At 40.5% G+C, this 25,610-nt stretch overlaps 2 protein-coding genes and 1 non-coding gene across 6 annotated transcripts in view; 2 read left to right on the plus strand and 1 right to left on the minus strand.

The window, feature by feature from the left end:
* Nucleotides 1–14,054, plus strand: part of LOC133646499 (uncharacterized protein KIAA1522 homolog) — an 85,792-nt gene extending 71,738 nt beyond the window's left edge. For all 3 annotated transcript variants that reach the window (XM_062041928.1, XM_062041926.1, XM_062041929.1), the window contains 6 exons: nucleotides 3,124–3,267; nucleotides 3,395–3,438; nucleotides 3,521–3,647; nucleotides 6,990–7,097; nucleotides 8,725–12,378; nucleotides 13,369–14,054. In XM_062041928.1, the coding sequence (XP_061897912.1) occupies nucleotides 3,124–3,267; nucleotides 3,395–3,438; nucleotides 3,521–3,647; nucleotides 6,990–7,097; nucleotides 8,725–12,378; nucleotides 13,369–13,424 (4,133 nt within the window). In that variant the 3' untranslated portion in view covers nucleotides 13,425–14,054. The remainder of the gene's footprint in view (nucleotides 1–3,123; nucleotides 3,268–3,394; nucleotides 3,439–3,520; nucleotides 3,648–6,989; nucleotides 7,098–8,724; nucleotides 12,379–13,368) is intronic.
* A 238-nt stretch (nucleotides 14,055–14,292) lies between these two features.
* Nucleotides 14,293–23,291, minus strand: LOC133646501 (zona pellucida sperm-binding protein 3-like). Of its 2 annotated transcripts, none has more exons than XM_062041932.1 (8): nucleotides 22,780–23,291; nucleotides 22,598–22,710; nucleotides 18,504–18,610; nucleotides 18,266–18,440; nucleotides 15,242–15,359; nucleotides 15,091–15,170; nucleotides 14,997–15,028; nucleotides 14,293–14,858 (listed from the first exon to the last, which is right to left on the minus strand). In XM_062041932.1, the coding sequence occupies exons 1-8, from the start codon at nucleotides 23,176–23,178 to the stop codon at nucleotides 14,332–14,334; spliced, it is 1,551 nt and encodes a 516-aa protein (XP_061897916.1). In that variant the 5' UTR covers nucleotides 23,179–23,291; the 3' UTR covers nucleotides 14,293–14,331. The 2 variants fall into 2 exon arrangements, with proteins under 2 accessions (XP_061897916.1, XP_061897915.1); XM_062041931.1 differs by having other exon boundaries at nucleotides 14,940–15,028; nucleotides 22,780–23,274.
* A 280-nt stretch (nucleotides 23,292–23,571) lies between these two features.
* On the plus strand, nucleotides 23,572–23,645 carry trnai-aau (transfer RNA isoleucine (anticodon AAU)). Its single transcript has one exon. It is a non-coding gene; the product is annotated as a tRNA-Ile (tRNA).
* The last annotated feature ends 1,965 nt before the right edge of the window (nucleotides 23,646–25,610 follow it).

Raw genomic sequence — 25,610 nt, forward strand, 5'->3', positions numbered from 1 at the left:
GACTGGTCTCTCACGTTATTAACCCTATCCACTTGGCATCCATTGCACCGGCCACCCAGGGGGGTAGGGGGGACCCCACATCTGCTGTCCCTTCCAAAGTTTCTCATTGTGCTCATTGTGTTGATTTTTTTCTTGCCCTGATGTGGGATCTGAGCTGTTGCAGTTTGAGCCCTTTGAGACATTCGTGATTAAGGGTTATATAAATAAACTTTGATTGAGTTTATACTAATAACACTAAAGTACTGACATAAACTTTTGAGTCTAAATATACAAAAGTATTTTTTTTAGAAAATTACAAATATTAAAATAGCATTTTTAATTATGTGGCTTGGACCTTCCTGGTTTTGAAATGCTCTTGTATTGCTGTTACAAAACTGCTGTCAGTACATCACATGGCCGTTGAGGCTAATTCCAGCATGGCCTTACAGTGTGTAGCCAATGTAGTACAGTAGGTGGCTAAATGTAGAGCAGCTGTCGGCATTACGTAAAAGTGTCTTAGCAGGTTGTTAGGCTAATGATCCCCCATGCGTCTCCTGGCAAGTGGCCTGGACATTGGACTAACATTTTATTTGTTTTTAAATAAAATAGAATAGAATGCTTTGTATTGTCATTAAACCAACTCCTTCTCTGGTGCAGACATGCAATCGAAAAACAGACTACTTGTTATATTGCAAAACTTAAGAGATGAAAAATAAAAATTGTGTAATTAGATAAAGAAAAATGAATAAGGAATAACAGGTGCAGTGTTCTGACTATAAACGTGTGGAAAAAGTAAATTAGGCAATAATAAATTTAAATATTGCACAGATTAAATGGTTTTGCAGTAATCATGAGTGAATATTGGACAATGAGAGTTATGATACATGACACTATATATAGATATAGCACAGTAATCAAAGTGCTCAGTAGGCGGATCAACGGGTTTGACTGTAGTTTCGTGCATGAAAGGACTAAGAGCAGGGGTGTCAAACTCATTTTTATTGAGGGCCACATTGTAATTACAACTTACAAGCCCTTTGATGGTTGCTTGTAACAGTAAATATGTATAAATATAAATGTATAATAGTCTCGTTACACAATTTGCATAGGCAAATGTTTTCGATTTTCATATTTTTAACAGATTGGTAAATAATGTTGGAATTGGGGGTTAAATCACCAAAAATTATTCCCAGGCGCGGCCACCGCTGCTGCTCACTGCTCCCCCCACCTCCCAGGGGGTGATTAAGGGTGATGGGTCAAATGCAGAGAATAATTTCGCCACACCTAGTGTGTGTGTGACAATCATTGGTACTTAAACTTTAACTTGCTTTGAACCTAAGTCAAGGTGACGAGCAGATATTTAGGCATTTTTGTTAAGCAGAACAAAAACTGCTTGGAACATCTTGTTGCATGATCAGATAATATTAAACCGTAGAACACATGCAACTGCATGCAGTTTGTTTTTCTGTAAAAATTTAAACATCGAATATATTTAGTGCTATATTATTTCCAGGTTTTTGCAGGCCAAATAATGATGAGGTGGGCTACGTAAATGACGTGACGGCCAACATGAAATAACATGACGGACCACATCAAATATTGTGACGGGACCACATAAAATGATGTGGCGCACCGCATAAAATAGTGTGTTGGACCGCATAAAATTGTGTGTCAGACCCCATAAAATAATGTGTCGGCCCTCATAAAATAATATGGTGGACCACATCAAATGACGTGGCGGACCACATAAAAATAATGTGGCGAACCGCATAAAATGACGTGACAAACCACGTCAATTGACGTCACAGGCCACCTAAAATGACGTGACAGACTGCATAAAATTAAGTGGCAGACCACATAAATGAAGTGGCAGACTGCATAAAATGATGTAGCGATCACATTAATGACGTTGCAGACCACATAAAATGACGTGGCGGATCACATTAATGACGTGGTGGACCACCTAAAATGACGTGGCAGACCGCTTAAAATGACGTGGCAGACCGCTTAAAATGATGTAGCGATCACATTAATGACGTGGCGGACCACATAAAATGATGTAGCGGACCACATAAAATGATGTGGTGGATCACATAAAATGATTTTTGCAGACCACATAATATAATGTAACGAACCACATACTGTAAATGATGTAGCAGACCACATAAAATGATGTAGCGGACCACATAAAATGATGTAGCGGACCACATAAAATGATGTAGCAGACCACATAATATAATGTAACGAACCACATAAATGATGTAGCGGACCACACAATATAATGTAGCGGACCACATAAAAGGATGTAGCGGACCACATAAAATGATGTAGCAGACCACATAAAATAATGTAGCGAACCACAATAATGACGTGGTGGACCACATACAATGAGGTTGCCAGATGAGTTTGACATATGTGGTTTAGAGTGATTATGACTTTCAGGAAAAAACTGTTCTTGAATTTTATCGTTCTTGTTTTAATGCATCTGTAGCGCCTCCCAGTGGGTAACCGGTCAAAGAATTAATTATAATATATACTTTATTATTCTATTAAGTATTTTTTTTTAGCTGAGATGTAATATAAAAAATAAATAAATGTTGCATTCAATAACATAGAAAGCGGTGGTGATTGGAGTGTGAACAAGTAAGACATTCATTAGTCATAAGAAGTGGTTCTTCAGGTTTTTCACATGTTTGAAGTCAACATGTGACTGAATACCATTTCTATCTCATAGGTTATCTTTTTCCTGGATGGCGTCCACTGTCCTTGTCACGTAATCACAGCATCTCCTAATTAGTTCATACTCTGCTTGCACAGACATATTCATTCTCTTTTCACTGTCTAATGAGATTAGATGGAGTCCAGAAGAATGTGCAAATCCCATCATAAATTGTACATCTTTTGACTTGATAATCCTTTGCGTCATTCTCAAAGCCAAAGTTTAATCCTGAACCAATGAGTGAAACAAAGATTTAATCGCAATAATATTTTTTCTGTTGTTGCAGTCGGCCTCTTGTTTTGTTTGTTTGGGCTTAAATGTGTCTTGCAGCAACATGATTGCTGCTTTGGTGTCCGTATGGGCAGCTAATCTGCTGTTTCAGTCCCAATGCTGATCACCTCTCGTGGCTTTCTCTCTCCTTCAAGGTGCGCTAAATCTGCATGAGGATGACAAGACCTTGCCTCCTCCCCTGCTTCAGGAGAACGTGTTCATTGAAGGTAGCAGGCCCAAGTACCTGGAGGACCTTCACAGTGAGGCCTTGGAAGGCTTGAAAATGATGCGGCAGGAAGGTATGAAGCGCCGCCGACAGTTTCATAGCGTAGTGCTTTATTAGTGCCAAAATATTCATAACGGCCCGAGTGAATTATGCCAAAGAATTTCACCTAATAAACACTAAAAATGTTGCTCTCCTTGTAGAAACCAACACTGGAGTAGATTTCCAAGATAATGAAAGCACAATTGTAAGTGAAAATCCATTAACTATTCAAACTTTCCAAGATTCTGAATGTTTGTCATAATTAATGTGTGTTATGCTCCTGTTAGTCGATGATGACGGTCCAGACAGACGGAGAGGGTGGGGGGTTTACGTCTGACAGCACCATTCCTGACACGGCCTCTGTGAAGTCGTCCGTGTCTTTGAGGTCTTCCCGCTCTGGACTCACCAGGCAAGGTAACTGCAAAAAAAAGCACAAAAAAACATGGTAAATCAGTTGTTAGAAACTATCATGCAAGCCGCATAATGACTATGAACATTAATTAACATTCAATAAAGTGTAAGCCATTTTTGGGAAATCATTATTTTGGGCCGAATGTGACGTGTAGCGCTATTATTGTCAAGGCCGGAAGTGTGTGACTGGTGGGAAAAAGAGAGTTCTTGATGTTGGACGTGTTTGAACAAGACGAGACTGTTGCCTCTGGAGTTCATACATGACAAACTTGAACTACATCTTAACAGACCCTTAGTTACAATAGTTTACCATTTTGAGCGCTTTAATACTCACATATTTGTGATAAAAAGCGTCACTCCCCACTTGCATCTTGCACTGACAGTGCTTGCTGTGTTGATGACATACATTCAGTGTCACTAAGGTTGGCACCTTGGGTAGTTTGTCTTTGTAATTTTGTCATGCTCTCATGTTTGATGACAATAATGCAGGGGTGGGCAATTAATTTTTACCGGGGGCCGCATGAGCAACCCGAGCACTGCTGGAGGGCTACATCGACAATATTTCAATTAAATTTTGCTCAATATTATTTTTGATATATACCGTAAGATAAATAATAATAATAATAATAATAATAATAATAATACTTCAACATAGTGTGTGTAACAGCATTCCATGACTAATATAAATAAATTAACATTAATAATAAATGACTGTAAAATAAGCACACGTATGACTGAGGAGTCATAGTGTAACTTTGTGTGGTGTTTGAGTTGTCCGACTTTTTGTGTGGCCATAAACGCACCAGTGGTTTAGTGCTATGCGTGTTGGTGACAGATGACAAGTTGGTTTTGGCCTGGTTTGTACGGCAGAAAATGACTAGTTTTTCGAGATAGAATTGTTTTACTCATGTTTTTGGTGTGGTTATGTCCGAATATAAACAGTTTTGCTCAATAAAGTGATCGATATAATTCCTGTCCTCGAAGCATCTCGATAGACGTTACAATAATTGAACGGTGTTGACGAACACCGTTAGGGCCGCTTGTTGTCACTGTCACTCAAAGTTGCATTGCAAAATTACATAGAATAAATATGTTTATTTTGTTTAGAATTCAGATGGGATTTGATTTGGTGCGCGGCATATATTTGCTGCGCGCAGCGGACGCTTGAGCAGTGCACAATTGCGCAGGCACGCACCTTAGAGGGAATGTTGCTTGGCAGTCCATGTCTTGTTGGAAACACGTCATTCTTCATCAACTTTTCTCTTTTTAGCGTCTCGGGTGTAAACCGTGCATCACTTGTCGCTGCATGTGCACCTTCACTCGCAGGTTACACACGGACACACGCCCATAAATAATACTTTTCAAAATAAAAGCAGCACAGTTGTATTGCGCGCACGACATAGATGTTTTTTCAACTTTATTTTGTAACTTGTGATTGCAGCTGTTCACATTCACTCACAATCACGCACACGCATACGTCCACACGCAAGTAATAAAAATAACGATTTTCAAAACAAAAGCAGCACCGTTGTATTGCACACTCGACATAAATACTTTTTAAAATGTATTTTGTAATTTATAATTGGCCTCACGCGGGCCGGACAGGGACGCACAAAGGGCCGGATGCGGCCCGTGGGCCGCAGAATGCCCAGGGGTCGTACTTATCAAGCTTCTTAGAGTGCCATTTTATACTTAAGTCCTGAAAATTTGCGAAATTTAGTCCTACTCTCAAACTTAAGAATAAAAGCTTTTTATCAACGTTCTTAAGTCTAAGAATCACTCCTACTCTCCACGATATTTAAGAGACCTTCAGAGGTGTCTTAAGTGGTTAGGAGTTGCCAGCAGGGGATGGCACTGAGGCGAGAGACGTGCGCGAACGTTCATCTTTGTTTGATGACGAGCAGCTGATCAAACGGTATCGTTTAGACAGAGCAGGTATTATTTTTGTCACAGATTTAATAATTTTCGATTCCTTGTTGATTTCTGTATGTGGCTGCAGTGGACTAGTATATACAGAGCCACCCACACCAGTTTCAAATTAGTTGCCTAATTAATGAATTGGAAAGAAAATGTTATGAGAGTAGCGTATGTGTGTGGCACACACATACGCTAGGTTACAGCATGTGAGGTGAGTGACGTCAGTGAGTGTGTGGGCGAAAGAAGAGAGGGAGCGGTATTGTGAGTGCGAGCGGGGACTAGTTTGTTTTGTGTTTGATTGGCTGTGTGCAAGCAATCAATAAAGCAAGATTTGCAACTAATCGCCGGACTCATCATTCACTCTAAAGTCGTCCGCTGTGGAGACCCACTGCCGGGTAAAGTGAAGGGTGTTGCCCCGAGCATACATCCTGGAGAAGTGTCTCCCCTGCCTCTTTGTTACGGTCTGGGAGCAGGAAGCAGGAAAGGCGCAACAATAAAAGGAAACATTTATTTTTGATTCATTGCCAATATTGTTTGTTTGTTTTGTATTATTTTGTAGTTTATTGTCAAAATATGCACTCCCATTGTCCACTTAAATATTTCTAAGATATTTCTTTATTCTTAGACAAGGGATTCCCTTCCGTGATTGGTCATTTCTATGGACACAGAAATTACGTCACCTAAAATTCCGTTTACGGCACATAGTAATGTCGTAATTCAGCTCTGAGTGTGACACTTAAGATTCAGTCCTACACTTCGCTGAAAATGTGAGTAAGACGCTTGATAACTAACTTTTAAGTGCAGCTTTCAGCGAATAATTTATTTACTCTTAAGTCAACTCTTAGCAGACTTCTTAGGAGTAATTCTAAGAAGCTTGATAAGTACGGCCCCAGATCTGCAATAATGCGTTCTATTTAAAAAAAAAAAAAATCATAAAAACTTGAAAAACGTTCTACTCGTCTTCTCCGCTCTACTTGGGTAACCCTGTTGCATCTTTATAAAACTGTGCCAAAAGGGTTGTTTCGATGCGTAGTAGCATGGATAGTCTACTGCGTAAGCAGGAAGAGGGGTGGGGCTGTTGAAAACGAGCATGCTTGATTTGGTATTTTACCAAGCCCACAAATTACAACAAAAAAACAAAGCATTGTTTTAGATGGAAGAGAACTTTAATAATAGTTTTCTATGAGACATTTTGGGGCCCCTGGAAATCTGTGCTCCTGGGTTTGGCTAATGGCAAGGCTGTCCCTGACTGTTACTAAAATAAACAGGACTTCATGTGCAGTAACACATTAGTCCTGATAATTTAAATAGTTGGCATATGCAGGTTGATTTGACTTTAATTATGTTGATGTGTGGAAAGTGAAACAAAATGATTTCTTAACTAACCTTATGCAGAGTCCTCTTTTCTTATTGTCTCTGTTCGTCCAGAGTCAACATTCAGGCCATTAAGCTCTGGGAAACCGTCGGAAAAAGGCAGGACAAGACGACGACGCAGGAAGACGACAGGCATTCCTCAGCATGTTCAACGAGAACTAGGTATGCCCCTTATGTTTCTAAGTAATAGGTTTTATTCAGTTACGTGACTTTTGAACGGAAGTAAACGATGTGGTGGGCCACCAAACCAACATGGCTACTGTGCAGCAAACAGTGTGAGAACTATAGGAGTAGGCAAGGGGCCTAGATCTTCCCCATTAAAAGCAGATTAGGGCAAAAAAATCTAACTATGCAATGGCATCCATATACGATATATAAAAAAAAGATTTGGCGAATGAGCTCAAGGATTATCCATCAGTCACTTTCCCAGATATGTCGAACTATCTGGTGCGCCAGATGTACATCTTCTACATGACAAAACAGATGAAAAATTGGAAAAGCATGGAGGTCTACAACTTCTTTGTGTGAGGCTGGGTCAAGGAAATTGGGATCAAGACTCTCCCGAATAAATCATACATAGTTTTTGCTCGGGTGAGGTTGCATTCATGATTTAACTTTGCGTCTACAGCCATGTTTGCTGTTGTTGTGGTTGCATGCGCCATTTACGAGTATGCATGTTTTTTCTCGTCTTTATCAAAATATTATTATAGATGTCAACATTTTGTATGTGCTGAAAGTTTCATTTATGATTGTTGGCTTTGGTAAAAGTTTAACTCTTTTAGGTTTCCCTCACATTTTCTTTCTTTTATTTAGACTCGCCGAGTAGCAAAAAAAAGTTTCAAGAACTCTAAAACAACATAAAATGCAAATGTCAAGATAATACTTAAATGGGAAATACTCAACACAAAAAATATATCAAACAAACCTTTAACGAAGTGATCACTGCAAACTCGTGCGTTCTTTGACTCTGCTCCCTCGGTCTGGAGTGCGTGCCACTTTTTATGTCGTCTTTCATATAATCTTGACATCTTTTGCTCGTCTTGATTACCTCTCGAGGAACTCTGATGAAACCTGTATCGCTTTTGCAATTTGAACGGTTCCAAAAAGGCAAAATGCTGTCAGAACACACTGACAATGGACTGTCACTGGCCCACCACTTCGAGCCTCGCATAGTTAATGAGCCGGATGTGACGTCAGATAAATAAAACCAATAGCAAAAGTTCATTTGGATAGTCAAACATAATCTAGAGTGGAACTTCTGAATAGGAAAACAGTCTGATTAAGTGCTGTGATTAAGGAGGCTGGTAATGCAAATTGTTCATATTTTGATCAAATTTTCCTATAACAGTAACACGAATAATCTTTTCTAAGGTCAATATGATGCCCTTTTAAACTCTTAACTGGTAGTGCAGACAGCACTTGAAATGCCTAATGCATTTGTACTTATTATAGATGTTTATAAATGTGTTACTTTAAATATTAAAATAAAACACAACTTAAACACTCCTCCTTAACTCTGATAACAAGTGATGAAGTTTTGCACTTTCCAGTCGCTTCTGGTGTTTAGGCTCACTGTCTTTGCTTAACATCCCTTATTGAGACCAGTCCTCCTGGAATGTGTCCTAAATGCTCGCACTATGGTGACATAATTTTGTTATGTGTGACAGTTTGAAATATTGTGTGACTTAAAAGTCAGATTTAAAAAAAAAACAAATCTTGAATCGTATGATTTAGAGGTTTCATTGTATTAGTTAAATGAGCCTATATTAACGAGCCCTTCTTTTATTAGGATTGGACAGGGTGCCTTCAAAATTTGAGAGAGAAGAGGGATTCAACGATGAGCCCTGTGACAGCGACCATCAAGGACCCCTAAGTGTGGAGCAAATGAAGACCTATGCTAGTCATGTGGATGACCTGGCGCTGCTGCAACGATTGGGCCCTGACTTGTTGGACGGGCAGAGGCCTCAGTCAGTGGCTTTTCCCTCCATGACCACTGCCAACAGTCTCCAGCAGGAGATGCCCTCCCCTGTAATGTTAATTTCTCCGCAGGCTACTTACATGTCCAAAATTATCCCAAATGCTGTTTTGCCACCATCTATTGAGGTGGTGGAGATCAGCCGTGGCCAAAGTCGCAACAGCCTCCGCACTGTCAGCAAGAGTAGCCTGCTTTTGTCTAGCCCCTCCCCATCCCGCACCTCCTGTAGAACTACTTCTTCCAAAGCCTCCAAAGGCACCTATTCCTCCCACCACAACCCTTACAACTTGTCAGACACCTCCTGTTGGAGCCACTCTGACTCCTCAGAGACTTTGGTGTCTGACTCTTCAACCATCTCCAGCGGCAATGCCTCTAGAAAGGATAATTCTCACGACAATGAGACTTCCTCCATCAGCAAATCCTCTAAAGTCAGCTTCAATGGCAATCTCAGAAACAAGGAAAATGGAGGCAAGAGGGGGGATGGGCATTTTCGCAGCCTTTCCATCATGAAGCCTAAAAGGGCCCCGCCTCCCCCAAGCCGTTCTTATTCTCTGCACAACAAGATGAAGCGGCGGTCACGGGATTTAGCAGAAGCGGTGGACATTTTAAAGGAGTCCTCTCCTCAAAGTGTCTCAGCTCCAACTGGGGGAACTGATGAACCCGAAGCTTCTCCTGTTACAACCATGGACAGTCCTGGCTACAACGGGGACACCAGCTCTCTGGAGGACTCCACAGGTTCTGTGTTATTTAACTTGTCAAAATTACAACAGGCCAGTGAATCGTCCAAGGCGGGAAAGATCATCTCTTCTTCACAAGAAAAGAGAGAACCACTGCAAGATTTTAGCAAAATAATCTCCCCTTCCAGTGGCTACTCAAGTCAAGACTGCACATCCCCGCAGCTTCAGCCTTCTAGCTCCTCGCCGAAGCACAAAAGAGGGATCCTAGCAAAGCTTCAAAGGTTATTTCCCAGTTCCTCAGCTCCATCACCCCTCTCACAGTCTGAAACCCATGAAAACAGCAAATCCATGAAGGATAAGATGTCTCAACAAGACAATGTGGAATCTGCAAGCGTCAGCCCCTCAGTGAGGACCTTGCGAGAACTTTTTGACATCCCTCCACATCCCAAAGTCCATGCACCTCCAGCTCCGCCTCCAGAAGTCTGGGCTCATAACAAACGCACCTTTGAATTGCTCCTGGGACCCCCAGCTCCGGACAATGTATATGCCATTATAAAAAAGAATCCAAAAGACAGAAGGCAACAGAGGCCATCTCCTTGTGTGTCTACATCTGTGTCTACTGAGGGCTCTGTGAAGAGTTTAGCAGGAGAAAGAAAAGGGAACAATCAGACGGTGGGGGCTATGGCTGGAATTGCACATGCGCTAGAGACACGGAAAGTTGAAGAAAGTGCACTTTTGAATGCGAATGAGGTTCACCAAATAAGCAACGAAAGACTGACTCAGAAAGTTGATTTAGAAGGGAATGGGAACGTGAACGAGAAGGATGAAAATGTACGAGTAAATGACATACTGAACGGAATGTTAGTGAAGGCTGTAGAGAAACGTGAAGAAAGGCTAGCGGCGAAGAGAGACAAAGACAAAACGTCATCCACACAATCATCAGAAGTGAAGACTAAAGTGGATGTTATACATGCCATTTCATTAATACGCTCAACTCCATCCCCATCTCCTCCTCCGGCACACCTTCCTCCTGAGCCTCCTGGCAGACAGGTCAACAATGCTGTGTCCTATGACTCCTCCTGGCCCCCACCACCTCCACCAATAATACAAGTGGTGAGTGTGCCTGATGAGAGAGATTTCCCCCTCCCACCTCCACCCTTAATTAGTGAAGGAGGGTTAATTGCGCCCCTGCCGGCATCGCCACCCAAGTCAGTACCTGCTGCAACGATAATTACAGAGCTTCACTCCTCCAATACCACTCCATCTGTTGTTGTGGTCACAGAGCCTGAACTGCAGGGGTCTGAAACCTCACATGTGGTTGCACCTCCAAGTATACCCCCTCCGCCATCGTACACAGCCCCTCCTCCGCCATCGTACGCCGCCCCTCCTCCACCAGTTACGGTTGTAACCCTTTCGACGATTACAGAGGTCATCTCTCCTCCATCCAAAGACGTCTCTTCTCCAAAACCTAAAAAGGGTTCCTCGCCACCCCCTGGAGAGGTTACAGCTGTGATAGCTAAAGCTCCCTTGGTTCAAATGCTCCATTCTGCTATAACAAGAAACATCCCTCCACCTTTAGTTAAGGCTAAAGAGGATCCCTGTACTAAAGTTGCTGAAACAATCTTTGTTCAGTGTTCTGAGGTGGTTGCTCCTGCATATTCTCAAGAGAGTTGTTCTCTGTCTCCTGAAGAGGAAACCCCAGTTTCCAATCTCTATCCACCGCAAAGTATTCCTCCTCCACCACCCCCTATTGAACCCCTAAAGTTACTCCAACGTTCATTGGAAGCGAAAATGGCCCTTCAACATGAGACCATCTCATCTGAATCTCAAAGTGAACAGATTTCATGTAATAAAATTATCACTCCGCCTCAAAGTGTTCCACCTCCACCTTCCTTGGAGCCCCTCCCTGCATTTAAAGCTGCACCCCCAAACACTGATGAGGTCCCTACCAATGAAGCCCTTCCTTCGCTTCAGAATGAAGCTATCATCCCTTCTTCACCAGAGAAGCCTGAGGAACTAACTTGTTCTCCACCTAATGGCATTCCAGTGCCACCACCTCTTCCCATGGGGGGGCTGGACTCTCTTTTGCACTCGACTAGTCCTGTAAGCACAGCGAAAAAAAGCCCTGAGCCCTCATCTCCTGTGCAAGAAGAATATCTCCGTGTGGTAACCCCTTCCCTTCTGCAGATGGTCAAACTGCGGCCTGTAAAAAGCAGCCCTGAACCTCCCATAGCAGAAGAGCCAGCGAAAGCTAAGGACTTCTTGACAATTCAACAACTCAATGACCAAGTCCAAACAACCCTGCCCAACAGTGAGGCTCCTCAGAAGCCCATTAGAAGATCCTTAATCATACTGACACCTTCTCCTACATCCACATCTCCACCCGCCTCCCTACCAACTCCACCCCAGTCGGATGTTGTTCCACGTGCACCCACGGTCCTCAGGTCTCCAGTAATCACAAGCTCTCCCTCCATGAACCTACAGGAGGCCATACGTATGAGGACAGCTGCCAGGTCAAAAGACAGCTCTGCGCCTCGCCTCAGCTTCCAATTGCCTACATCGCCAAAAGACGCCGGTCACTCTCCCACCAGCACGGCAAACTTTATCTTTTCGAAGAACAACAAGAGAGTGGTGATAGAGACCAAGCCACAGGGAGACATTTCTACAACGGAGATTAATGAGACGGAGTTGATAAAGAAAGTAAAGAGGCCACCACCTGTTGCAAAGAAACCCAAAACAAAGGCCATGGATGCAGAAGGCAGTGATGCAGCACAACCAGAGAGCATCATGGGTAAGACAGAATACTCTGCAATGTTTATTAGTTAATTCCTGATTACCATAATGCCCTTTGTATAAGACAAACTGTCTTTAACACACAAAATGAAGCTGTTTTTATTAGTGAAATGACACCTGCTAGATTTTTTTGGAAAAAGGATAGATTTTTTCTTTGCTACTATGTCAGTGTTTCCTTTAAAATAACAACATATTTTGACCTACAGTGGGTTCGTAAATAATCAGACCCTTTTAAATGTTTCACTCTGTTTTGTTGCAGCCTTTTGCTAAAATCATAAGTTATTTTGTTACTCATTAGTTTACACTGAGCACCCCATCTTTACAGAAAAAACAGAAATGTAGAATTTTGGTTAGAGTGTCCGCCCTGAGATCGGTAGGTTGGAGTTCAAATCCCAGCCGAGTCATACCAAAGACTATAAAAATGGGACCCATAACCTCGGTTAAATCACCAAAATGATTCCCGGGCGCGGCGCCGCTGCTGCCCACTGCTCCCCAAGGGGATGGGACAAATGTAGAGGACAAATTTCACCACATCTAGTGTGTGTGTGACAATCATTGGTACTTTAATCTTAATCTTTTGCAAATTTATTTTTAAAAAAAGAACTAAAAATGACATGTACATAACGATTCAGGCCCTGCGATGAGGTGGCGACTTGTCCAGGGTGTACCCTGCCTTCCGCCCGATTGTAGCTGAGATAGGCTCCAGCGACCCCGAAGGGAATAAGCGGTAGAAAATGGATGGATGGATGGATAACGATTCAGACCATTTGCTCAGTATTTTGATGCACTTTTGGCAGCAATTACAGCCTCAACTATTTTTGAAGATGATGCCACAAGCTTGGCAAGCTTTATTTGAAAAATTTTAATTATGGCTTTTTTCCTGTTGTTTCTTTCCATTTGTTGTAAAAGTGCAGAGCAGAGCAGAACACTGACTAAATCTTATCAGATAGTTTCGTAGAAAATAACTTTGTACTTTCTCCATTTCCAGATTCAGCTGAAAAAAGGCATGACTCAGCATCAGGTATTGCTGAAGGAGAGACATGATCCTTCCACAAGAAGACGAGATGGTTTCACTGCAAGTTGTGAGATGACAAGATGTCACTTTGATGCAAATGGTGTGGGTCTTTTTCTCCAGCGGACATGTAACTTTATAACTCCGTTTTCTTCGTTCTCAGCTTTACTGGTGCGAGAGAAAAGTAATGCCTCCTGCTCTCTGAAATCGATTGTACCATATATCCTGCTGAATCTATGTGGGATCAAAATTCCAACAACGGGACTTAAAGACGCTGGGCTGTAAATATAGCATGTTGATGTCATTTACCAAAGACGTGTGACAGAAAATGAATCTTAAGTTATTTTTGCTGTTGAAAACAAAGAGGGTCCCAACGGATGTAAGTTGTGACCAATAAATCAAGTGTTTATGCATAGCTCTTATATTAATGTGTGTTCTTTTCTCATAAATTCACTGTCACCTTTTCATTTAAGGTTATGTGTTCATGACCCATAATGTAATCTGGGGTCAGTAAGTGACAAGTTATACTGAAATTCCTTTAGAACACATTTTTTGCTGCTTTTGGCTCAAATAGTGGGATATTTCTGCTTTGAACCCTAATTCAGAGACTAATGTAATAAATCATGTATAAAAAGGAAAGAATAAAGATTTATGGACACTAAGATTCTGCTTGTTAATGCATTTGATTGAAAGATTTTTCATGTGCTTATTTCATGGTTGACCCGAATACCTGTAGGACAGAACGATGAATGAACTACCGAATATATTCTGTATTTATTAGTGTTCAGGAATGTTTAACATGATATTCATTACTAAGTATTTTTCATACACTTCGAGCCGATTGGAGACTGTTCACATGTGCTGTGCTTAGTTGAAAGACAAAATAATGAACCCCTTAACTGAAATGTGACATTTTATTGAGATGGCAGCGTGAAGAAGCTACCTCCATGAGAAATACCAGGTCCGCTCTTTGTCATCTCCTTGCTCATCATTGTGGACCTCAAAGAATAGTGTTCCTGTCCCATTTGTGCGATTACGCTTTTCTTCGTCGCCTGGGTCTTCAAGTTGCTTCACATTTCTCTGCTGCGTGACTTGTGACGCTAACATTCCCTGCGACTGAAGCCATTCATGCAACGCTTTCCCTTTTGTTTGATTGACTTGGACTAACTTTCTTCCAAGTTCTTCCTTCAGCCTCTCTGAAAAGTCGTCCTCAACTTCGTATCCCGATCCATTTTCTCCGAACTCATTTGAAACGCTCTCTTCTGACTTTTTCCTCTTTGGGTTGGCAAATTTCTCAACTGCAAGTTCTTTCTTTTTTTCTATAATTAGCCTTTTTGTTCGTTCATCTTCATCATTCTTGAATCCATTCGCACTTGGGTGTTGGAGATGATTTGGTCTTCTGACAGGCAGTAATCCTTCCTCTGCAAGCGGCTCATCGGCAACCAGCAACGCACTCCTTACGGAACCTTAAAAGATTTGACATTTATAATGCAACTGAACTAGTAAAAAAGATATTGGCAAAAGGCAGCTTAAGTAGAACCGCACACCTTCCATGAAGGTTTTGTGCGACTTGAAGGTCTCACATCGTGAATCACAGCACTCACATATGGAGTCGTCCCCTGAGAGAGCCCTCCACCTAATATATGCACAAATATTTTCATTCCACTTGGAAAGAAGTGAAATTATCATTAGGCTCACCTGTCCTCTTTGTAGGTGCATGATTTGTGTGCTGGACCTGGCTTCTCTGATGTGACAAATAATTTGCAGTGAATCCTAATCTAAGAACAGACACACAAAAGCTTAAATAACTTTTTTTTTTGAGAGCTGAACAATGGCTGCTACTTTTCACCTCTTTGTCTGGGTTGGAAATGAACTGGAAAGCTTGGAATGAGAATCTCAAGGTCTTGTTTGTGTGAGAGATGAACTGAGAAGCCCCTCCTGGGTACCGCTTGCTGTCCAGCATGCAACTGTGGATAGCATGAACATCTTAAACACCACCAACGGAGTAACCAATATGTGGGCCATTCCACCACATCGGTGCCATTTCCTCTTAACTTGTAAATAAACGTACATTTCTGTCTTTTTTCAACTCTAAATTAGTATTATTTATAGCATATTAGCCCATCTCAGGCAACTGGTTTTGTTTTTGTACATGGTCCCTAAGTCAAAGACGACTCATTTGATTAACATGACTGAAAGTAACATGTGAGTTCTTAGCATAGAGGAAATACATGAAATATAGCAAAAGAGCACTTATGCTGTTAGCATGTTGACACTCAGCAGATCAAAAGTGATTCAACAAAAAATGAAAATACAATTTAGGGTAACAGGACTGTACTGAGATCATCCCAGTCGTCGTTGAAATATAAAAAAAAACATGAGTGAAATTACTTTTGGATCTGAATGATACATCCCGGGGACCATGTGATTAATGGCATATTCCACATTTTTCAGAGGGGCTAATATGTTAGGGTAAAAACACAGTGAAAACCATGGGACAAAATGTGTGTGAATCTTAACTAAATTGTGTTTGTTTTTTGTTTTTTAAGAAAATAAGCTTAATGCATAGTTGACATAAGTAGTAATATACATTTGTACAAAAAATAGAAAATTTCTGAGGGATTTGAATTATTGTATTTCATGGTAAAGTAAAATCATAGGACAGGACAAGCAACACATGCTATTTTACCAGTGTTAAAATAGTTTTTAAAACTGTATTCATTAAATATGCAATCAGTTCAATGTGCCGGTTCATTATATGGTACATTTATACATTTTATTTCCTGGAAGTTAGGGCTGCAGCTATCGATTATTTCAGTAATCGATTAATCTATTGATTAGTTTGTTCAATTAATAGAGTAATCAAATAAAACACTTCATAGCTTCAATGCGTGTTTCAGAGAAAATAGTTCAAACTTTTTTCTGCTTGCCATTACCATTCTTTTTTCCAAATATATGCACATCAATATTGAAACTGCACTTTTAACGTCTGAGTTAAAGGCCTACTGAAATTAAATTTTCTTATTTAAACGGGGATAGCAGATCCATTCTATGTGTCATACTTGATAATTTCGCAATACAAATGCAGAGGACAAATTTCACCACATCTAGTGTGTGTGTGACAATCATTGGTACTTTAATCTTTAATATTGCCATATTTTTGCTGAAAGGATTTAGTAGTGAACATTGACGATAAAGTTCGCAACTTTTGGTCGCTGATAAAAAAGCCTTGCCTGTACCGGAAGTAGCGTGACGTCACAGGTTGTGGAGCACCTCACATCTGCACATTGTTTACAATCATTCCCACCAGCAGCGAGAGTGATTCGGACCGAGAAAGCGACGATTACCCCATTAATTTGAGCGAGGATGAGATTCGTGGATGAGGAAAGTGAGAGTGAAGGATTAGAGTGCAGTGCAGTGCAGGATGTATCTTTTTTCGCTCTGACCGTAACTTAGGTACAAGGGTTAATTGGATTCCACACTTTCTCCTTTTTCTACTGTGGATCACGGATTTGTATTTTAAACCACCTCGGATACTATATCCTCTTGAAAATGAGAGTCGAGAACGCGAAATGGACATTCACAGTGACTTATCTCCACGACAATACATCGGCGAAGCACTTTAGCTTCGGAGCTAACGTGATAGCATCCTGCTTAACTGCGGATAGAAACATGTCCCTGACTGGAAGGATAGACCGAAGATCAACAATACTACTATTACTTCTACTCTCAGGAGACACTGAACTAAACCCTGGACCTGTAACCACACGGTTAATGCTGTCCAGCCTGGCGAAGCCTAGCAATGCTGTTGCTAACGACGCCATTGAAGCTAACTTAGCTACGGGACCTCGACAGAGCTATGCTAGAAACATTAGCTCTCTACCTACGCCAGCCCTCATCTGCTCATCACCACCCGTGCTCACCTGCGTTCCAGCGATCGACGGTGCGACGAAGGACTTCACCCGATCATCGTTGCGGTCGGCGAGACGGAGGAAGTCAACCCAGACAGCGGCACGGCGGTGGACGGCGTTGTGGCTTTCGTAAAGTTCATACAGCACATATATTTCCCCAAAGTTACGTACGTGACATGCACATAGCGGCACGCACGTACGGGCAAGCGATCAAATGTTTGGAAGCCAAAGCTGTACTCACGGTAGCGTGTCTGCTATCCAACTCAAAGTCCTCCTGGTTGTGTTGCTGTAGTCCGCCGCTAATACACCGATCCCACCTACAGCTTTCTTCTTTGCTGTCTTCATTGTTCATTAAACAAATTGCAAAAGATTCACCAACACAGATGTCCAGAATACTGTGGAATTTTGCGATGAAAACAGACGACTTAAGCTGGCCACCGTGCTGTTCCAAAATGTCTGCTACAATCCGTGATGTCACGCGCAAACGTCATCATACCGAGACGTTTTCAGCCGGATATTTCCCGGGAAAATTTAAAATTGCACTTTATAAGTTAACCCGGCCGTATTGGCATGTGTTGCAATGTTAAGATTTCATCATTGATATATAAACTATCAGACTGCGTGGTCGGTAGAAGTGAGTTTCAGTAGGCCTTTAAGTAAAAAAAAGAAAACTGCACTGTTAGCAGCTCCCTCACACCACCGCGCTCATGTGCATTATATTGCAGTGGCCTTACGGGGAACTATTTCCACGTATTTAAATTTCCGGGTGCTCAATGCGTTCCGTGTTTTACAAATGTTTATTAGTTACACTCAAACGATTAACCAAAGCAACTGAATATAAACGTAATCTTTTTTCTAATTGAATTACCAGATTAATCATTGCAGCTCGAAAGGGTACGCAGATGGCATTGATTCACTGGAATGGCCCTATAGTGTTAATAGTTGCTGTACTCTATCCATACCCTAAATGTCCAATGATTGTGTATTTGTGGGATGAAGAAGAGCTGCTAGCTAGTGAAGCGTGGCAGCTGTTGATGTACAATTTCCTTCCAGCGGGCAGATGTGGAGCAGAGACTTGTACATGAACCTTCTGACCAAGTTGGTACACCCGAGTATTGACCGGGTTCTTCCATGAATCTGAATTCAACACACTGGTTTTACTTTGACATTATATTCCATGTGTACAGTTTTAAGACATACCATCCATCATTTGGATTAGGAACACGCTTCGATGCGCTTTCAGGGTTTTACGCACAACAGCAGCCTGCCATGTGGGCTTGACTGCCAGCTTGTACACATGGTGGTACCTGTACAAATACAACAGGGGTCAAGTTCTCACACACACACAACAAAATAAAGGATATACTTCCTTACAGACATCCCAAAGTCAAAATCACACATTTCTTTCAAATGTTCAGCATGATTTAACTCATGCTTCTTTGCATATTTAATTTATGTAATAGACACCATGAATTGATTAACGTGGACCCCGACTTAAACAAGTTGAAAAACTTACTCGGGTGTTACCATTTAGTGGTCAATTGTACGGAATATGTACTGTACTATCTACTAATAAAAGTCTCAATCAATCAATCAAAACACCCACTATTTTTTTTTTTTTTTTTACAATATCACATTCTAGCAGATTGTTTTGTGCTGTGACCAAAACATGGAAATGCATGTTCGTATCAAACTACATAAAATCCAACAAGTATCTTGTGGAATTTATTTTACATTGCATTATAAAATTGAATGAAAGCCAACTTTGAGTCCAACAGCGCTACTTACTGGAGAGGTTTGTGTATTACAGTCAATTATTGCAGTTATGTTTATGTTAATAGTTTCAATTCAGATGAATCACTTTTGAATTGTAATTACGGTAATCGCAATAATCAGTTATTTACTTGTTTGCATAATTGAAAATTAACTTTAAAAACACCCCAATATTTTGGCACAAATGCAATTTCCACTGTCAGAATGTCAGACAAAATGTTTTACTTGAATGTAAGTGATTTTTGTGCTCAACACCTGGTAACAGTTTCATATAAAGTCTAAATGTTTATTTTGAAGTCAAATTTGCCACCAAGCACACTAAAGCTGCCCAATCATGTCATTTTACACACCTCTGTACATAGGGGGGGACAAAGGTGGACAGGGTGAAAACCTTTAAATTCCTCGGGACCCACATCAGCGAGGACCTCACCTGGGATCACAACACCCAACAAACAATAAAGAAAGCCCAGCAGCGACTGTACTTCCTAAGAAGGCTGAGAAAATTTAGCATGCCACCCAAAATTCTCAGCAACTTCTATAGAAGTACGGTTGAGAGTGTCCTTACCAGCTCAATCACGGTCTGGTATGGAAACTGCACTGCTAAGGACAGGAAGATAGTACTTTATTGATTCCTTCCGGAGGCACTCCAGCGAGTGATTAAAACTGCTCAGTACATATCAGGAGCAGCCTTCCCCTCACTACAGGACATGTACTCTACCAGGGCCACCAGGAGAGCACACACCATCATAAAGGACAGTACACACCCCCAGCACAGTCTCTTCAGCCTCCTACCATCAGGCAGACGATACAGGAGCCTGAAATCCAGGACTACGAGACTGACAAACAGTTTCTACCCACAGGCCATCAGGCTTGTGAATGCTAACATGTGAATGCTACACCCCCCCCCCCCCATTTTACTTGTATCTTTTTGAAGAAAAGACAGCTTCCATATTTATACTATTGACTGTCAATCAGAATGTGCAATAATGTAATGTTACTTACTGTGCCTTGTATATACATTTTTATTTTAGCTAAGTACCGTGTGACTTGTTGAAGGGTGGACTAGCAAAGTAAGATTTTCATTGTACGGCAAACTGTCTGTTTAACTGTGCATATGACAATAAACAATCTTGAATCTTGAATTTTATGCTAAACTGTTTTGATGCCACAGACCATGCAGTGTGAATGCTAGCTAATGTTTTTAGCTTATCTTAGAGAGCCAAACCTCACGTATGATCACCTATTTCAAGTTAATGCGTAATATATCCCTATTATTTTAATCTACCACTTGTTATTTCACTTGAAAACAATGGATCATCTTAAATTTGAGGTGGTTTTATATTCATTCCAATACTGTACACCCCTGTAGGTGTAGTCAACAAATTGATGCTACTCTGGTGGTACCTGAGAGTTCCTGCTAGGTGTGTGCGATACTGTACATTTAGAACCGATAGCAAATAAGCACAGGGACAGTATTACCAATACTGATAGTGTTTTACTTGTAAGTTTCACATGAACATCACAAAACGTTGCAAGATCCAGGAAAATGCTGCAAATGGCAAAAATCCACAATAATAATAATAATAATAATAATAATAATAATAATAATAATAGATCTTATTTTTATTGCACTTTACATTTGAACAACATACCCCAACACCAACTGCTTGGTAGAAATGCTGCAAGTTGACTGAACAAAAACAGACATGATTGGGCATCTTTAGTGTGCTTGGTGGCAAATTCGACTTCAAAATAAACATTTAGACTTTATATGAAACTGTTACCAGGTGTTGAGCACAAAAATCACTTACATTCAAGTAAAACATTTTGTCTGACATTCTGACAGTGAAATTGCATTTGTGCCAAAATATTGGGGTGTTTTTAAAGTTAATTTTCAATTATGCAAACAATAACTGATTATTGCGATTACCGTAATTACAATTCAAAAGTGATTAATCTGAATTGAAAGTATTAACAAAAACATAACTGCATATATTCATATCACACATTGTTTGTATTATTATCAATAATTCCATGCAATGTGTTTTGTGTTAATATTTTTGGTTGTCCAGAACGGATTAATTGGATTTCCATTATTTCTTATGGACAAAAATGGCTTTGGTTTTCACACGATTCTGCCTATAACAGACTTTTTGCAACGAAAACCGAGGTACCACTGTATCTGAGTCTACCAATAACACTACACTAACAATGTGAACACAAAAAAAACTCATTTCTTAAAAGAACCAGAAACTATTGATTTCATGAGACTAATATTGATCTGACTGTACAATTAGTATCACTCTTATCAATATTGGATTGACTCGCACACCTCTAGATCCTGGGTCAGAGTTCAAGATTCTTTCGAAGAAGAGGCCGAGTGATATATCACAACATCATTAAAGTTGCAAACACACTCGCTAACTCTCAGGTGATCTACGCTAGCCTAGTATGGACATTTATGGCAAATAACCCCAAAGGTGCAGTGAAAGTGAAACAAGAGAAAGTTTTTACTCATAATATTTTTCATTAGGTAACCCAATACCCATATTACAATATCTTCATAAAATATCTGTATGTAAACAATCAGATTCCGGTATGGCGTTACTAATATGACAGAGTTTTAATAAAAGTAATCTACATGTTTCTATTTCCAAACCAGTACTTGCAGGTTAAATTTACTTGTCAGTCACTATGCGTCACTATGTCAATTTTCTTAGCAAAAATACATATGTGTTCTTGCATTCTTGCAGATTGCTTAATCACTGATGATAGTTTTGAAAACTTATTTGACTGCCCTTCATTGAGTCGACTAATGTTTGGTTGGACTATTACTTCCACACTATTTAGGGATGTAACAATGTGAGCATTTCATATCACAATTATAGTAGTATTGTTGACTGTTCTTAAAAAGTAATTATACGCACACACTGAAATCTTTTGACCAAGTCTTTTTTTAAATAGCTAAAATAGACAGAGAAGCCACTATTTTGCATTTTTGTTTCTTATGCTTCACTAAGAGTGTTTTAGTCCTAGCATTTTTCTGTTTTAATGACTAAGCTTCGTTTTAAACATTGGCTTATACTGTGGTACTTTAAGATTTATTTAAATGAAAATTGCTTGACAAAATCTATTGTTTATTTTGTCTGACAGACATTGTGGCGTCCTATTCTTTCCATGGTTACATGGTCTCTATTCATATAGCGCTTTACTATACCTGGAATGAGACCCAAAGCGCTTTATATTATACATAACATTCACCCATGCACACACACATTCTCGCACCATAAAACACATCTGTCTCCTATTGTTTTTTTCAAAGTAACTGTAGCAACGCTAAGCAAGTACCATTTACCATGAATTGATTAACGTGGACCCCGACTTAAACAAGTTGAACAACTTTTTCGGGTGTTACCATTTAGTGGTCAATTGTACGGGATATGTACTGAGCTGTGCAATCTACTAATACAAGTTTCAGTCAATCAAATTAATTCATTTCAAGAGTGACGGGAACACGGTACCTTTGATATCGACATTCAATGTCGACGTCAATCTGAGGCTTCCTTCTTGGAAACCTATTGCTCGAAGGTTCGTAATGGAGGATGTATTTGTAGACCAAAAAGTCGCGCGTCGCCTGTAAAGGAAGTTATTTGGAAGTCATTTTTGGGAGCAGAAAAAAACACGAGCGGTCACGACGCGGTACCTCACGCCTGGAGTCGCACGCCGTCAGCGGGTAAGTGAAGAGGAAGTCTCCGTACGGTCGGAGGACACCGGTGCCTTTGCAGTTGCTGCCCAGCTTGAGCTCCGACTCATCCGCACCGAACCCGAAGAAAGAAGGCTTGACTCGGACAACAAGGTCGGTGGTGGAGCAGGTGACGGAAACGTCAGGAAGGTAAGCAAAGTCGAACGGTGTCGACCTGGGTTGTGATGCTCGCTGAAAATGGCCCAGCGAAGCCATTAAGACTGGGGCAGGAAACTTGTTTGATGTCGACGCTTTTTGAGATTTTGATAACTTTCTTTCTCTCATGAGAGCTAACGAAGAGCCATTAAGGCCAACAAGTGCTAAGGCGCCAAATAAGAAGTAAAGATATCGTCTTTGCATGGTCTTTCCTCGCTAATTGCTCGCGTGTAAACACACGTTATAATCACAGCTGGAGACAATTAGCCGTGAGGGTTGTCTTTAAGCTCATTTTAATGACCTTGGTACAAACATTTTAATGACGTGCATAAAACTGAATCACTTTAATATCAATAAATATATTAAAGCAATGTACTACCAGCCTTCTGAGTCCCAATCGACCTGTCCACCATCATTGAACCCATCTCTTGTTGACTTTAAAATGTATTAGTCTTTATTCAATTTATCATATGGATGAATTGCCATGAAAATATCAGCATGTCAGTAACATGGAGGCACTCCATAAAAAAAATGTCCATGACATGATTCATGTACGTTGAAACACAAAAGCCGCGATCTCCACCGATTCTTTATCGTGGCCGGTTAGCTCAGTTGGTTAGAGCGTGGTGCTAATAACGCCAAGGTCGCGGGTTCGATCCCCGTACGGGCCATTATTTTCTCAACTTTTTATTGGATTGTATGTAGTTTTTTTACGATATATTTGAGGTGACATTTATGTAACCTATCAGATAATCACATAGACTATATCACATAAAACAACATAGTTAATGGCCACTGGCACCAATCTAACAGACATTTTTTTTAAATATCAGCTAAATTAAATGACATCCACTACAAGAGAACTAAAAAATGAAAAAGTCTTTACAAAGTTAATATAAAAGGTGCGTCCTAGTGATTACTATTGTTACGATTGTGTTAGTAAACTGATAAGATGTAAATGATAAGATGAGTTTGCACTTTAACCACCAGGTGGCAGACCACTACAGGCAGTAATAGCATAAATGTGTAACTGGATTTTTTTGTATTCAATAAAAGAAAAGCCTTTGTTTTGTTCTGTTTTTTTACTTTCATATTGCTGTCTATTAATTTCTAAAATATCGTATCTGTGAATGAAACAGCTATATCTCTGGTGCAGACGGATGGTTGCGTAAAAAAATCTTGGAACTAAGTTACCTGACTTAATAAGACTGATTATTAGACTTAGACTTAGACTTCCTTTTTATTGTCATTAAAATTTGAACTTTACAGTACAGATAAGAACGAAACTTCGTTACATAAGCTCATGGTAGTGCAGGATAAAAAAGCAATAAGGTGCATATATAAATAAATAAATAGGTTACTGTACAGATAAATATATTGCACTTTTTCACATGCATCCACGTTTATGGATGTATGTTATATTGTCTTTTTATTCCAGCGAGTTAATCCATTTTAGGGGGAGTTGAGGGGATCATTTAATTATGATGCGTTCAAGAGTCTTACTGCCTGAGGGAAGAAGCTGTTACAGAACCTGGAGGTTCTGCTTCGGAGGCTGCGGAACCTCTTTCTAGAGTCCAGCAGTGAAAACAGTCCTTAGTGGGGGTGGTTATCTGATCGGCAAAGTAGTGACGTAATGTAATGTCCTATTATCTTATTGAAAATAATATTTGCAGGTTGAACGCTTGCCTTGCTCATGATCACACTGCCACAATGTGGAGGGGATTTGTGTGAGTAGGGTGTTTTTACCTCCCAGGGGAGCTATAAAACTTGTGTGAATTATTTATGTTGTCGTTCTCATCTGCATGACTTTCCATGGTCTCTGGTTGACTGGTCCCATTTTAAAACCTCATCCTCCATGGTTCGTAAAGGTCAGAGGTTAGGGTGAGAGGTCGTGGGGAAAAGGAGGGCTCCTTTCGTATATAACATGGAGACATCCGACCATCCAAATTCCCTCACTGGCTAGTGTGCGATATTCCTCAGAAGACTTGCTGGGTCATGTGGATGACATGAGCGCTCAGCTGAGATGAAGCCCACCCCCCTCATTCTTTTCTTTACCATTCTTGCACATATGCTACTAGAACAATAAAAGACAATGGTAGCCACTTGAAGTTAAGCTGGGTGAGGGGGGCTTTTGTTTGTGTTAAGCATTGTTACCCCAATAAAGACTCCTCTGAGGAACAATAACTTTTAATGAGGGAAGAAGATAGGAGATTTAGAAGGGCCCTCGTCAAATTTGTATCGTCTTCTCTTGCTTCTTTTCGACACAAATTAAATGATACCAGAGACTTGAGGACTTCTCAGTTTTTAATTATTATAGGATGTGAAGTTTAACTCGTAGGCCGCATTTTAAGAAAGCTTAGGACCGTGAGGAGGGACAATTGTATATAATGTCAATGCAAAAACATACTTTTAAAGTTTCACTGCACCAAATGGCTTAGATTACTTGCATAGATTACACAAGCAATACTTCACAGTGGTCAAAGATCCTCCATATGGAACAGAAGATTTGCCCTTTTTAAGGACCTACTGCAAAAATGCTAGTCAAACATCCTCTACGACAGAGATTGGAGAGTATTGTTAGGGATCTAATTCTGCAGAAATGTTAGTCTCTCTCTGGTTTTGAACTGAATTTGTAG

The sequence above is a fragment of the Entelurus aequoreus genome, linkage group LG03 (genome assembly GCF_033978785.1).
Source record: "Entelurus aequoreus isolate RoL-2023_Sb linkage group LG03, RoL_Eaeq_v1.1, whole genome shotgun sequence".
NCBI lineage: Eukaryota > Metazoa > Chordata > Actinopteri > Syngnathiformes > Syngnathidae > Entelurus > Entelurus aequoreus.